The following is a 12,628-nucleotide window of genomic DNA, read 5'->3' on the forward strand; positions in this document are numbered from 1 at the left end:
CAATGCAGAGGACACGGGTTCGAGCCCTGCTCCAGGAAGATCCCACATGCCACGGAGCAGCTAAACCCGTGCACCACAACTACTGTGCCTGCGCTCTAGAGCCTGCGAGCCACAGCTACTGAGCCCACGTGCCACAACTACTGAAGCCCGCGCGCCTAGAGCCTGTGCTCCGCAACAAGAGAAGCCACCGCAGTGAGAAGCCCGCGCACCACAACAAAGAGTAGCCCCCGCTTGCCGCAACTAGAGAAAGCCCACGCGCAGCAACGAAGACCCAATGCAACCAAAAATAAAATAAAAAATTTAAAAAAACAAATATAAGTACAAAAGGGAATATTTGGAATAAGAAAAAAATAACAAAAATATAAATTTTTAAAAGCTGATAAATACAAACAACAAAAAATCCAGAAAAAGTAACATGTTGTTATTAGCTGTGATAGAGCCCTGTGATACATTTTTTCCCCTGCATTTTTTGGCTGCATACTCTTTACCATTTCTTCACAAGACAACAGTTTTTTGTTGTTGTTGTTGTAATAAATTTACCCATTTATTATAAGCTAGCAATGTTTCAAATGGTGGAGCCTCTACTGGACTTTCAATTCCTTCAGTCTTCTGATGGCTGATTTTACTGTGAGGGCAGGGGCAGTATTGTAGGTCCAGGCACCACCAGCTACCATTCATGAAGGAACCACAGTGCCAGATCCCCACAGCTTGTCTCTTCATCTTGGTTTCACCACAGAAGGAGCAAGTGTACTTGGTGTGCTGGCTGATTTCAATTTTCTTCACAATTTTCCTGAAGGAAGCACCATTACAGTCCCATATTTACTAACAATTCTGACCTTTTTAGTGCATTTAGCCACATTACCACAAACTAATTCTGAGCCCAGAGAGCAAGACAATTTTATAGTATCAGTTTCTATATAGAGAGTGAGAAGATAATTCAATCTTCCCTCTACGTTGGTTGATTGAAATTTTTTCTGATTATTAATAGTTTAAAATTTTTTCTTTCAGCCTCTAAACTAATTCGTGATTCCATGTCTCTAACTTTCTCTGCATTGTCTTGCACTGGTGGTGCCTCTCACCTAAGAGTGAGCCCCTTGGGGCTCCAGCCCTTTGATCTCCCTCCACACTGTCCCAAGTCCAGCTCCTTGAAGTATCTGGTCCTCCCCACTTCGTGAAACCTACCTCTGCCAGGATGGTCTTGGGTTGGTGAGTGAAACTGGGATCATAGTGGTCCCAAGTAGTGACTCATTTTGCTTTTTCTCCTTGGGGTCAAATATGTGGATGTGGAGGGACTGCTGACAATCTTGAGACCGCCACCAAGGAATAGAGGATGACTCCCAGTGGTCCATGGCTTCCACATGCCTGAGACTACTGCTTGCTTTCTTTTTTCATTGAGGAAAACTGAGGGCCTTGGAAAGGAGCTTTTCAAGTAAGGGACTCTGCTTATGAAATTTCCTTAGCCTCTGTGCACTGGCCAAGCAAGGGACAGTGGGTGACCTGCTTAGTAAGAAAAATGCTACCCATGGAGTAGGCTACTTCTGATTCTTGAAGCCCTCTTCTTCTTCACAGTTGAGGCCCAAATATCCTCAACACCAGGCTCAGTACACAAAACTCAAATCAGGAAATGTTTAAGTCATTCCAACATTCTGTGACTCAACATCGAGTTATCCTGGCTTCACATACCATCTCAATAACTGAAATCCTACATTCTTTGTGTGTCTTAAACCTTCAGTTGGGGAGCTCATGCCTTCTTTTGTAGGTGCACTTCTTACACTCAGATTCATGAGAGAAACAACCCAGGAGAACAGGGACTGAGACCCTGCCATTCATTCATCTGTCAAATCTCTGCTAATTATGAGCAATGCATCATTTAATAGTACAGGAAGATGGGAGTGTGCATCCCTCAAACGGTCCCCCATGTTTGTTAGATACCTTTCTGATGCCCAATGTCCGCTTCTGAGATCAAAAGTTTTGAGTCCCTGTTGCCATATATGAGCCCAAATAGAGACCGCTTGTGCACAGCCTCTTGGACACTGAGTTTTTCTGGAAGCATAGATGACCTCTTCTAGTATAAGCAGCTTGATGAGAGTTCCTAAATTCTCTTGGCTCTGGTGAAATAATTTACACTTTTTCCAGGCATATCTTGCCTGCCTTGGCTCCTGTTGAATCCCAGCAATGACAATGAACAGGAAACAAAGAAAAACAATGAAGATAGGTATTAACCAAATGTCATGTGTAAACTGCATTTGGATTCTGAATTAAACAAATCTACTCTCAAAGCAACCAACCAAACAACAACAAAAACATTTATGAGACTATTAGAATACTTTTTTAAGGTGAGATGATGGTATTTTCCCCTTAACATTTTATTATGAACATTTTCAAACATACAGTAAAATTGAAAGAATTTATAGTGAACACTGTATATCACCACCTAGATTCTGTCTTTAACATTTTACAGTAAGTCCCCTACCTATGAACCTTCAAGTTGCAAACTTTCAAAGATGCGAACGTGCGTCCCCATGTCCAATCACGTAAGTTAGTTCACATGTCTGGTGTAGATTGTCAGGTGCGTGCATCCTCTGTAAGTGGCTGTGCTTTTGTGTACTTTACTGTGCAGTACCGTATAGGGTACAGTAGTACAGTATCTTTATTTCAAGCCCAGGATGTCCGGAAGCAAGTGTAAAAGCAGCAGTGATGTAGCTGGTACTGCTAAGAAGCGCCAAGAGATAACGACGGAAATGAAAGTGAAAATAATTGAGAGAGTGGAGTGAGGAAAGATGGTAGCCATCACTCATTCTTGTAACATGAATCATTCCACCATCAGCACGATTCTAGAGAACAAGGACAAGATCACGGAACATGGAAGTCTGGTGTGCCGATGATGTCGACAATAATATCGGAGAAGCATGGAAAGGTGATGGAGGAGATGGAGAAACTTCTCAGCGTGTGGATGCAGGATCAACATCAGCGCTGAGTCCTGCTCAGCTTAACGCCAATTCAAGAGAAAGTTAAAGGACTTTATGAAGACTTAAAGAAGAAACACAGCGAATAATCAGAGGGCGCATCTTTTAATGCCAGCCATGGCTGATTTCATTGGTTCAAGGCTAGAGCCAACCTTCACAATGTAAAAGTAAGTGGTGAGGCCGCAAGTGCGGATATGGTAGCAGCCCAGGAATTTCCTGAAACACTTCGAGAAACTGTTGATGAAGGCACGTATTTACCCGAACAGGTTTTTAATGTGGATGAGACAGGACTGTACTGGAAGAGGGTGCCAGACCGAAGTTACATAAGTACGGAGGAAAAGTTGATATCAGGCTATAAAGCAGCAAAGGTTAGACTAATTCTGTTGTTTGGTGGCAATGCTTTTGGCGATATGAAGCTGAAGCCTCTCTTAGTTTATCATTCAGAGGACCCAAGAGCCCTTAAAAACATAGCCAAGGGCTCTCTTCCCGTTGTGTGGAAGAGTTACCCCAAAGCCTGGGTTACACAGGCTATATTCCAGGACTGGTTTTTCCACCACTTTATCCTGGAGGTAGAGAAATATTGCTTGGAGAAGGATGTCCCATTCAACATTCTTTTGCTGCTGGACAGTGCTCCGGGCCACGCCGCATTCACAGACAACTTTAATCCCAACATCAAAGTAGTGCACCTGCCACTGAATACTATGTTGCTCATCCAACCTATGGGCCAGGGAGTTATAGTGTATGCACATGGCTGGTCCGCTTTGTTGTGCAACAGAAACTAACACAGTATTGTGAAGCAATTATACTCCAATAAAGATCTATTAAAGAAAAAAATTATTTATTTATTAAAGAATTTTTTTTTTCTGCTGACCTTGGGCGTTTTTTTTTTTCACATCTTTATTGGAGTACAACTGCCCCACAATGGTGCGTTAGTTTCTGCTTTATAACAAAGTGAGTCAGCTATACATATATACATATCCCCATATCTCCTCCCTCTTGCGTCTCCCTCCCATCCTCCCTATCCCACCCCTCTAGACATTCACAAAGCACCGAGCTGATCTCCCCGTGCCATGTGGCTGCCCTCCACCAGCCATCCATTCTACAATTGATAGTGTATATACGTCCATGCTACTCTCTCACTTCTTCCCAGCTTGCCCTTCCCCCTCCTCATGTCCTCAAGTCCAAGGAAATATTATTTAAGTCACACTTTTTGTCAGGTAGTAAAGGTGAGTGACGAATCAGGAACAACCTTGCAACAACTTTGGAAGGACTGTAACATCTACGAGACCATAAAAAACATTGACATTGTTTGAAGTGAGGTTACAGCTGTCACCATAAATTGGGTTTGGAAGAACATTTGCTCAAAGTTTGTTCACAATTTTTATGGATTTGAGAAGGTGAAATGAGTCCAAAGAGGTCTTCAGCAACTTAGTGACCCTTAGCAAGAAGCTGGAGCTAGATCTGCAAGAGGATGACTTCATTGAACTCCTTGCTGTGCAACACGAGGAGCTTACTAATGAAGACCTGGTGGAATTGGAGGCCCAGAGAAAGGACGAAGAGAGACAAGAGGAAGAAGTAACTGAAGAACTGATGAGATTCAGGATGCAGGAAATGGCAAGGGGATCTTCTTTATCTGAGGAGGCACTGTTAGTTTTTGACGCACAGGACCCAAACGTAGAAAGGTACACGAAGTTTGCGGCAGTTCAGAATGCAATCCAGTTCTACCGTGTCATCTATGATGAGAAAATAGAGCTACTACCCAGACATCACTGGATCGTTTTTTCAAGGGGGTAGATAGAATTGAATCCAGCAAGGAACCAGAACCTGTGCCATCAACGTCAGGCATGAGTGAAATTGCAGCTTGCCCTCCGTCTCCTATGGCTGACGATCCTTCAGCTCTACCATCTCCCACCTCCTCTCCCTCCTCCAGTCAGTAACTCTCCTTGCCTGTTCACTCGATGCCAGCCCCTGTATGCCAGCTGTTGTAATGTACTACTGTACTTTTCAAGGTACTGGACTGTAAGATTAAAAACGTTTTATTTTTTGTTTGTTTTTTATGTACTATTTGTGTGGAAAGTTTTATAAACCTATTAGAGTGCAGTAGTATATAGCTGATTGTGTTAATTGGGTACCTAGGCTAGCTTTGTTAGACTTAACGAACAAATTGGACTTACGAATGTGCTCTTGGAACAGAACTCGTTCATGTGTGGGGGACTTACTGTATTATACTGGCTTTTCTACATATCTATATATTTACCCATTTCTTTATTTATCCATTAATCCATCTTATTTTTGGTGCACTTCAAAGTAGTTGCTAGCAGCCAGAGCTCCCCAAGGCCTCCATAATTCTGCAGTGGGAAGGCCAGATGGGCAGAGCCCAAGTATTGCACTTTAGCTACGAAAGAGGCTAAAGATGATGACATTGGTTTTGTTTCTTTAACACAGACCAAAATAAGGGTTATTTAACCAAGCTGCCTCTCCCATGGAAATGTCCAACCAGGTGAACAGTCAGGGGTGTAGGGCTCTTCCTTTCTTGTTCCATCATTTTCTGGGATATTGCCTTTTTGTTTATGGTGGGTAATGGCTCACCACTAGCCCTGCATCCAAGTTCCAACCAGTGGGAAATGAGAAACATATATATGCACAGACTAGGAGAAAGTTAGACTGAAGGAATCGGACATTCCTCTAAGATCTGGGGCAGTTGACTTTCTGGGTCTTGGGAACAAGACATACATTAGAGGAAATGGGATCATGTCCAGGTAGCTGGAAGTACATCCCAGGATAGGAAAGACTAGGTCATCCCGTCTCTGAGAATGGATCCCAGCCTAATGTTCCCCTGGAGAATTCTTTTCACATGCTCTAGTAATTGGGAATATTCTATGGTAGAATTAGCCCCTGGTTCTCTGGAACTCCTTAGGACGTGTTATTTTGTTCAGGAAATGGTTTCTGAACTCCTTCCATGTACAATGCTTAATGCTAAGCAGTGGTATGAGATGATTATACTAGTGCTGCTGGTGAGTGCCCAGGCATTATCCTATCCTCACAGACATAAAAGCTTTAACTCAGAATAATGATTCCTTACATTTGTAAGGTGAATTAAAGATTTCTCAGAATACTTTCATAGGATTTATTCTCATCACTTTGTAAGGTATTATCTTCATTACACAGTTAATAAACAGGCTTGGGAAATTTGCTGAAGGTCACACAGCAGAACTAGGACTCAAATCCATGTCTTTGAAATCCTCACTCACTGCTCTTCCCACTACAGCGCAGCCACTTCTAGATCATTTCAGGAAGTGCCAGAAGTTTGCCTCTCCAGGTTGTGAAAGTCAGGCTATTCTTACAGTGCAGGAATATCACCGCATGGATTACTTACCAATTGCCAAGGTAAAATGTACCTTTACAATGAAGAGTTTTAGCAGCCGCCACTTTTACCAAGTGATCAAACTTAGTTTTATTAATGGACAACCTGATATTATGCACACTCTGATATGATGTGATGCACTAAGAAGTGAACAATATATAATTTGTAGTGTGTTTTTACTAAAAAACACTTAACCTGAATCAAATCAAACCTCTAGTTTCTAACATCTAGATCTAGTCTGAAGTTTACAGGAAATACAGGGAATAGCGGAACAAGTGAAACGGCACTAGGAGAAAACAATAGGCAACTACAGAATGTTGAACATTTTAACAAGAATCCTAGCTTGGAATCTTTCTTTTTAGAATTTTATTTTATTTTATTTTTTTATGCACCAGGTTCTTATTAGTCATCCATTTTATACACATCAGTGTATACATGTCAATCCCAATCTCCCACTTCATCCCACCACCACTCCCACCCACCGCTGCTTCTCCCCACTTGGTGTCCATATGTTTGTTCTCTACTTCTTTTTTTTTTTTTTTCGCGGTACGCGGGCCTCTCACTGTTGCGGCCTCTCCCGTTGCAGAGCACAGGCTCTGGACGCACAGGCTCAGCAGCCATGGCTCACGGGCCCAGCCGCTCCGCGGCATGTGGGATCTTCCCGGACCGGGGCACAAACCCATGTCCCCTGCATCGGCAGGCGGACTCTCTACCACTGCGCCACCAGGAAAGCCCCTGTTCTCTACTTCTGTATCTCAATTTCTGCCCGGCAAACTGGTTCATCTGTACTATTTTTCTAGGTTCCACATATATGAGTTAATATGTGATATTTGTTTTTCTCTTTCTGACTTACTTCACTCTGTATGACAGTCTCTAGATTCATCCACGTCTCTACAAATGACCCAATTTCCTTCCTTTTTATGGCTGAGTAATAGTCCATTGTATATATGTACCACATCTTCTTTATCCATTCGTCTGTCGATGGGCATTTAGGTTGCTTCCATGACCTGGCTATTGTAAATAGTGCTGCAATGAACATTGGGGTGCCTGTGTCTTTTTGAATTATGGTTTTCTCTGGGTATATGCCCAGTAGTGGGATTGCTGGGTCATACGGTAATTCTATTTTTAGTTTTTTAAGGAACCTCCATACTGTTCTCCATAGTGGCTGTTAGATTGGAATCTTGAAAGAGTCAATGTCATGAAAAAGAAAATGCAATCCCAGTTTTTTAAGAAAAAGTTACCAAAGCCATTATTAAAGTGAATATGTTTTTTGCTTGTCATTATAGAGTAATTTTCTTAGATGTGACGATATTGTAGTTTTTGTTATTTTTTTTTACAGGTATAGAAAGTTTATAGCTCAGCATTTCCAATATAGTTAATTTGACACCTTAGTGCTTAGTCCTACTTGCAAAGTGATTAACAGCTATACAGTAACTTGTTTTATTGTCATCAGCTTTGGCTCAGATGTTTAAATACTTAAGCAACTTGGAGAGATTTTTCATTTGTGTTCTGTTTTCTTGTTTTTTGCATGGGCATGGGTGCAGGTGGGGATTATAATAAAAAGGGGTCAGTTCAATATAATGAAGACAGATCAGGAACTAAACAGCTACTAAAATTTCACTTACTGGGACTCCCCTGGTGATCCAGTGGTTAAGAATCTGCCTTCCAATGCAGGGGACAGGGTTTGGATCCTTGGTCAGGGAACTAAGATCTCACATGCCACAGGGCAACCAAGCCCGTGCGCTGCAACTACTGAGCCTGTGTGCTCTGGAGCCCGAGTGCCACAACGAGAGGGCTGTCACGTCACAACTAAGACCCAATGCCAAGAAGTAAATAAATAAATATTTTAAAAATTTATTTTAAATTTTTTCATTTACCATTTCCTTACAAAATATGTGTGGGAGAATATGGCTTAAAGACAGACAGGAAAAGCCTCTTATTTGTTCATACTACTTTACTGTACTACTTATCCAGTCTGACAATAATGCCAAATTTATTTACTACCTAGGGCAAGGGTAACTAAGAGGAATTTTATGAAGTCCAATTAATTTTGATTCTGAGATCTTAAGTGCTTAAAATTTTGGAGTTCTTCAGATTAACTCAAAAAAAAATCAACAACCAAAATACCCCAAAGGTTAGATAAAGAGCAATTGGTTAGCCATCAACAATTATCCAATTCTTTCACAGATTAGGATTAGTTAGTAGACTAATAGTCTGTAGACCAAGGCAACTTTTCTTAAGCAAGATGCTTCTATTAAGGAGAGAAAAATGATCTCTTCAAAAACAAAACACTAGAGTAATGGAAATAAAAACAAAAATAAAGAAATGGGACTTAAAATCTTTTGCACAACAAAGGAAACCATAAACAAGACAAAAATACAACCCTCAGAATGGGAGAAAATATCTGCAAATGAAAAAACAGGCAAAGGATTAATCTCCAAAATATACAAACAGCTCATGGAGCTCAATATCAAAAAAACCACAAACAATCCAGTTAAAGAATAGGCAGAAGACCTAAATAGACATTTCACCAAGGAAGACATACAGATGGCCACGAGGCACGTGAAAAGAAGCTCAATGCTCAACATCACTAATTATAAGAGAAATGTACCTTAGACATAGAGAATGGACCTGAGGACACGGGGTGGGAGGGGGAAGCTGGGGCGAAGTGAGAGTAGCATGGACATATATACAATACCGAATGTAAAATAGCTAGTGGGAAGCAGCAGCATAGCACAGGGAGATCAGCTCGCTGCTTTGTGACCACCTAGAGGGGTGGGATAGGGAGGGTGGGAGGGAGGCTCAAGAGGGAGGGGATATGGGGACATATGTATGCATATGGCTGATGCACTTTGTTATACAGCAGAAACTAACACAGTATTGTGAAGCAATTATACTCCAATAAAGACCTATTAAAAAAAAAAAGAGTGGTCTAAAATCATTCTAGAGCTATCTCTTGGGTCAGAAATAGAACAATGGACAACTCACTTTCCACAAACGTACCATTTTCCCTTGCTTCCCTCTGGCCCTCCCTACATCCTCCCTCCTGCCTCCCTCCCTTTGTTTTATTTATTTGAAAAATTTACTTATTTTTGGCTGTGTTGAGTCCTCGTTGCAGTGAGAGGGCTTCTCATTGCAGTGGCTTCTCTTGTTGGGGAGCACGGGCTGTAGGTGTGTGGGCTTCAGTAGTTGTGTCCCATGGGCTCTAGAGCACAGGCTCGGTAGTGGTGGTACGTGGGCTTAGTTGCTCCGTGGCATGTGGGATCTTCCCGGACCAGGGCTCAAACCCGTGTTCCCTGCGTTGGCAGGCGGATTCTTAACCACTGCCAACCACCACCAGGGAAGCCCCTTTCTTTTTAAAAGAGAGAAGTTGGTTTTATATATAAAACCCAGAATTTTCATGTTTCCCAATTTTGGTGCTAGAGATCCCCAAATTCCTTGAACTCATTTGGGAAGGTTTCTGAAGGTGCGCATTATAGTAAACAGTAGCAAAATACCAAACCACTTCTATTGCTAAAAAGCAGCTACTCCTGCTTGTGCTTTTAGAATACTAGTTGTAAAACAGCAACAACATGCAAAGTGTGCCATCAATTGGGATTTGAGCTATTCTAAGGAAAAAACATTGTTTTCTTTAAAAACAGTCCAAGGCAGGATGTCTATAATCATATTGGGCGAATATTGAGTTTTGGGGGAAAATGTCAGAAAACATCCAAAAGGAAGAGACAATAGCATTATATTTAGTATTCTAAAGGCATGCTTCAGGTAGTTAACTATGATTCTGGTAAGACCAACTGCTCACACGCACACACATAGATTTTAATGGTTAAAAAACCCTCAAATTTGTTACTTTATTTATTTTTTGGATGCACCACGTGACATACAGGATCTTAGTTTCCCGAGGAGGGATGGAACCTGTGTCCCCTGCAGTGGAAGTGTGGAGTCTTAACCACTGGATCACCAGGGAAGTCCCCAGATTTGTTACTTTAGAAAAATAAATGCAGTGGATTTTCAGCAATATTATTGATTCTGATTGCTCAGTCCACACATAAGTAGTAGTTGCTTTCTATGGTGATAGGGCTTCTCTGCACTAATTCCCATCATGTTGAAAAACACTAGTGCAGGTTAAGTAAAGACCGAACTGTTGCACAAAGGAAGATTTACTCATCAGATCCCACTGATGTGCCTGTCTCCTGGGCAACCTTCTTGATGAAGCTTTATTGATTTGATTCAAAGTTTCCTGAGGAATCCAGCTCATGTCAACATCATTCTGACTTGACCTACCCATCTCTACCTCTGTATGGGTCTCTTGTGCTTTCTAGATTCTAGGAGCTGATGAAGGCCAACAACCACAAAGAGCCCAAGACCAGTAAGGAACATATACCCGAAGATTGTTTCTACATCTAACCCATCTTCTGTCTCAATAATTGTAACTGTTTGATAGCAGACAGCATCTTGGAAAATGTTGCCGTCCAAATCTTTGTAGTTCAGACCAGACCAAAGGGCCTTCCACCCACGGGCTCTGCAGGAATGAAGGAGTACTCAAAAACTGCCTGCCTCTGGGGCGGCACTACAGTGTTCAGAGGAAGAGCTGTGAAATTCTGGATGTAAAACTGGTAGTCCTGAAGATAACGGAATGAGGTGTCTAGAGATTCAACAATAAAATCTGGTCTGTAAAGCCTACCAGGAACTTCACAATGTTATCTGCTGAAAACTCTCCTTTCACAAACAGGATGGTTGTATCTGCACTCGGTGAAGCTTCAGGTTCACCAGATACATCTTCTTCCTCTTTATCTTGGGCCAAATATGTGGGTTCATCATCTTCCACCTCTGCTTCAACGTCTTCATCTTCATTTATAGAATCTTCCACTGTTTCTTCATCTTCTGTAAGACCTCGAGTCATTGCCAATGAGCCTCCAGGATCTCCTCGGAGCAAGAGGCTGGCAGGGAACAGCAGCAGGAGAAACAGCAGCAGGCGGGGGAGGGGCTTCATGGCGCCGCCGCTGCGGCGTCCAGCCCCTGTCCGTTGTAGTTTCAAAGCATATTGTTCTTATTCTGTGGAAATGCATGCTACAGTATTTAATTATGACATGTCATGATGTAAAGTATTAGTTATGAAACGTTATGATGTCTGCAACTCAAATGGTTCAACACAACAACTTTCAAGCGGTTCAACAACTTTTTTTTTTTTCGGTACGCGGGCCTCTCACTTTTGTGGCCTCTCCCGTTGCGGAGCACACGCTCCGGAGGCGCAGGCTCAGCGGCCATGGCTCACGGGCCCAGCCGCTCCGCGGCATGTGGGATCCTCCCGGACCGGGGCACGAACCCGTGTCTCCTGCATCGGCAGGCGGACTCTCAACCACTGCGCCACCAGGGAAGCCCTCAACAACTTTTCTAAACACACACACGTACATACACACATACGTACATCCATACTGGGAGAAAATGAGCAGAAACCGCAAAATGGTAAGAACTGTTTGATGTAGGTGGCGGGTATACAGGTGTTCACTGCACTGTGCGCTCAACTTCCCGTCTGCACTAAAATTATCCTAATGAAATGTTGGAGGGGAAAAACACCGCCTCTCCTCGCGAAACCGCCTCGGGTCCGAAAGGTTGGGAGAGCAGGTGGGAAGGCCAGCAACGCCCTCACCCCAACCAGCGGGACCAACCTCGAGACTCTATCTGGGCATGCTCAGAGGCTCCGTCGCGCCCGCCCCGCCCCTCGGGGTACGTGAGCGCAAGGCGCAGGCGCCCGGCTCCCGGCAGCCAGCGAGACGCCAGCTGCGAAACGCGGCGGACGCCTGAGGTGCGGGAGCTCTGCGAGGATGGAGGCGTCGAAGGTGGAAAAGTTCAGCACCGCCGACAGGGGAAACGGGCTGCGTGCGTTGGCGCCGCTGCGCGCCGGAGAGCTGCTTTTCCGCTCGGATCCTTTGGCGTACACGGTGTGCAAGGGGAGTCGTGGTGTCGTCTGCGACCGCTGCCTCCTCGGGTACGTACCTCCCTCGCCCACCTGAGTCCAGAGCAGTGAGGGGTCCGGGGTGCTGAGGGCGTGGCGGGGGGGGGGGCAGCCCTCCCCGGGACTTCCCCTGGCTGTGGCTGCGCAAGGTCTCGCCGGTGCTGCCCAGATGAGCGGCTCCCGGGGGCGCCTCGCAGCTGACCGACTCCGCTTGGCCGTCCCCTGGGCTGCCGCGGCGGGGGTTGGAGGGACCCCAGACGCAGCCCCAGCTGGACCCGCTACCACCCCACCCCGCCGTAGTATTAACTGGAGAGAGCCGGTGGGCAGACTTAAGGGGAAACGTTG

The 12,628-nt window shown here is 44.0% G+C and overlaps 1 protein-coding gene and 2 pseudogenes across 2 annotated transcripts in view; 1 reads left to right on the plus strand and 2 right to left on the minus strand.

The window, feature by feature from the left end:
* Positions 1-581: 581 nt before the first annotated feature.
* LOC114897814 lies at positions 582-2,053 on the minus strand (annotated as a pseudogene).
* Positions 2,054-10,417: 8,364 nt separating this feature from the next.
* On the minus strand, positions 10,418-11,320 carry LOC114897815 (annotated as a pseudogene).
* Positions 11,321-12,054: 734 nt separating this feature from the next.
* Positions 12,055-12,628, plus strand: part of SMYD3 (SET and MYND domain containing 3) — a 703,830-nt gene continuing 703,256 nt past the window's right edge. Inside the window, exon 1 of one of the 2 annotated variants that reach the window (XM_029229197.1) lies at positions 12,055-12,316. In XM_029229197.1, coding sequence (XP_029085030.1) covers positions 12,153-12,316 — 164 coding nt within the window. In that variant the 5' untranslated portion in view covers positions 12,055-12,152. The remainder of the gene's footprint in view (positions 12,317-12,628) is intronic. The other variant, XM_029229196.1, reaches the window with a different exon arrangement.

This window comes from Monodon monoceros, unplaced genomic scaffold (assembly GCF_005190385.1).
Source record: "Monodon monoceros isolate NGI ecotype Baffin Bay Population unplaced genomic scaffold, NGI_Narwhal_1 Super_Scaffold_18, whole genome shotgun sequence".
NCBI lineage: Eukaryota > Metazoa > Chordata > Mammalia > Artiodactyla > Monodontidae > Monodon > Monodon monoceros.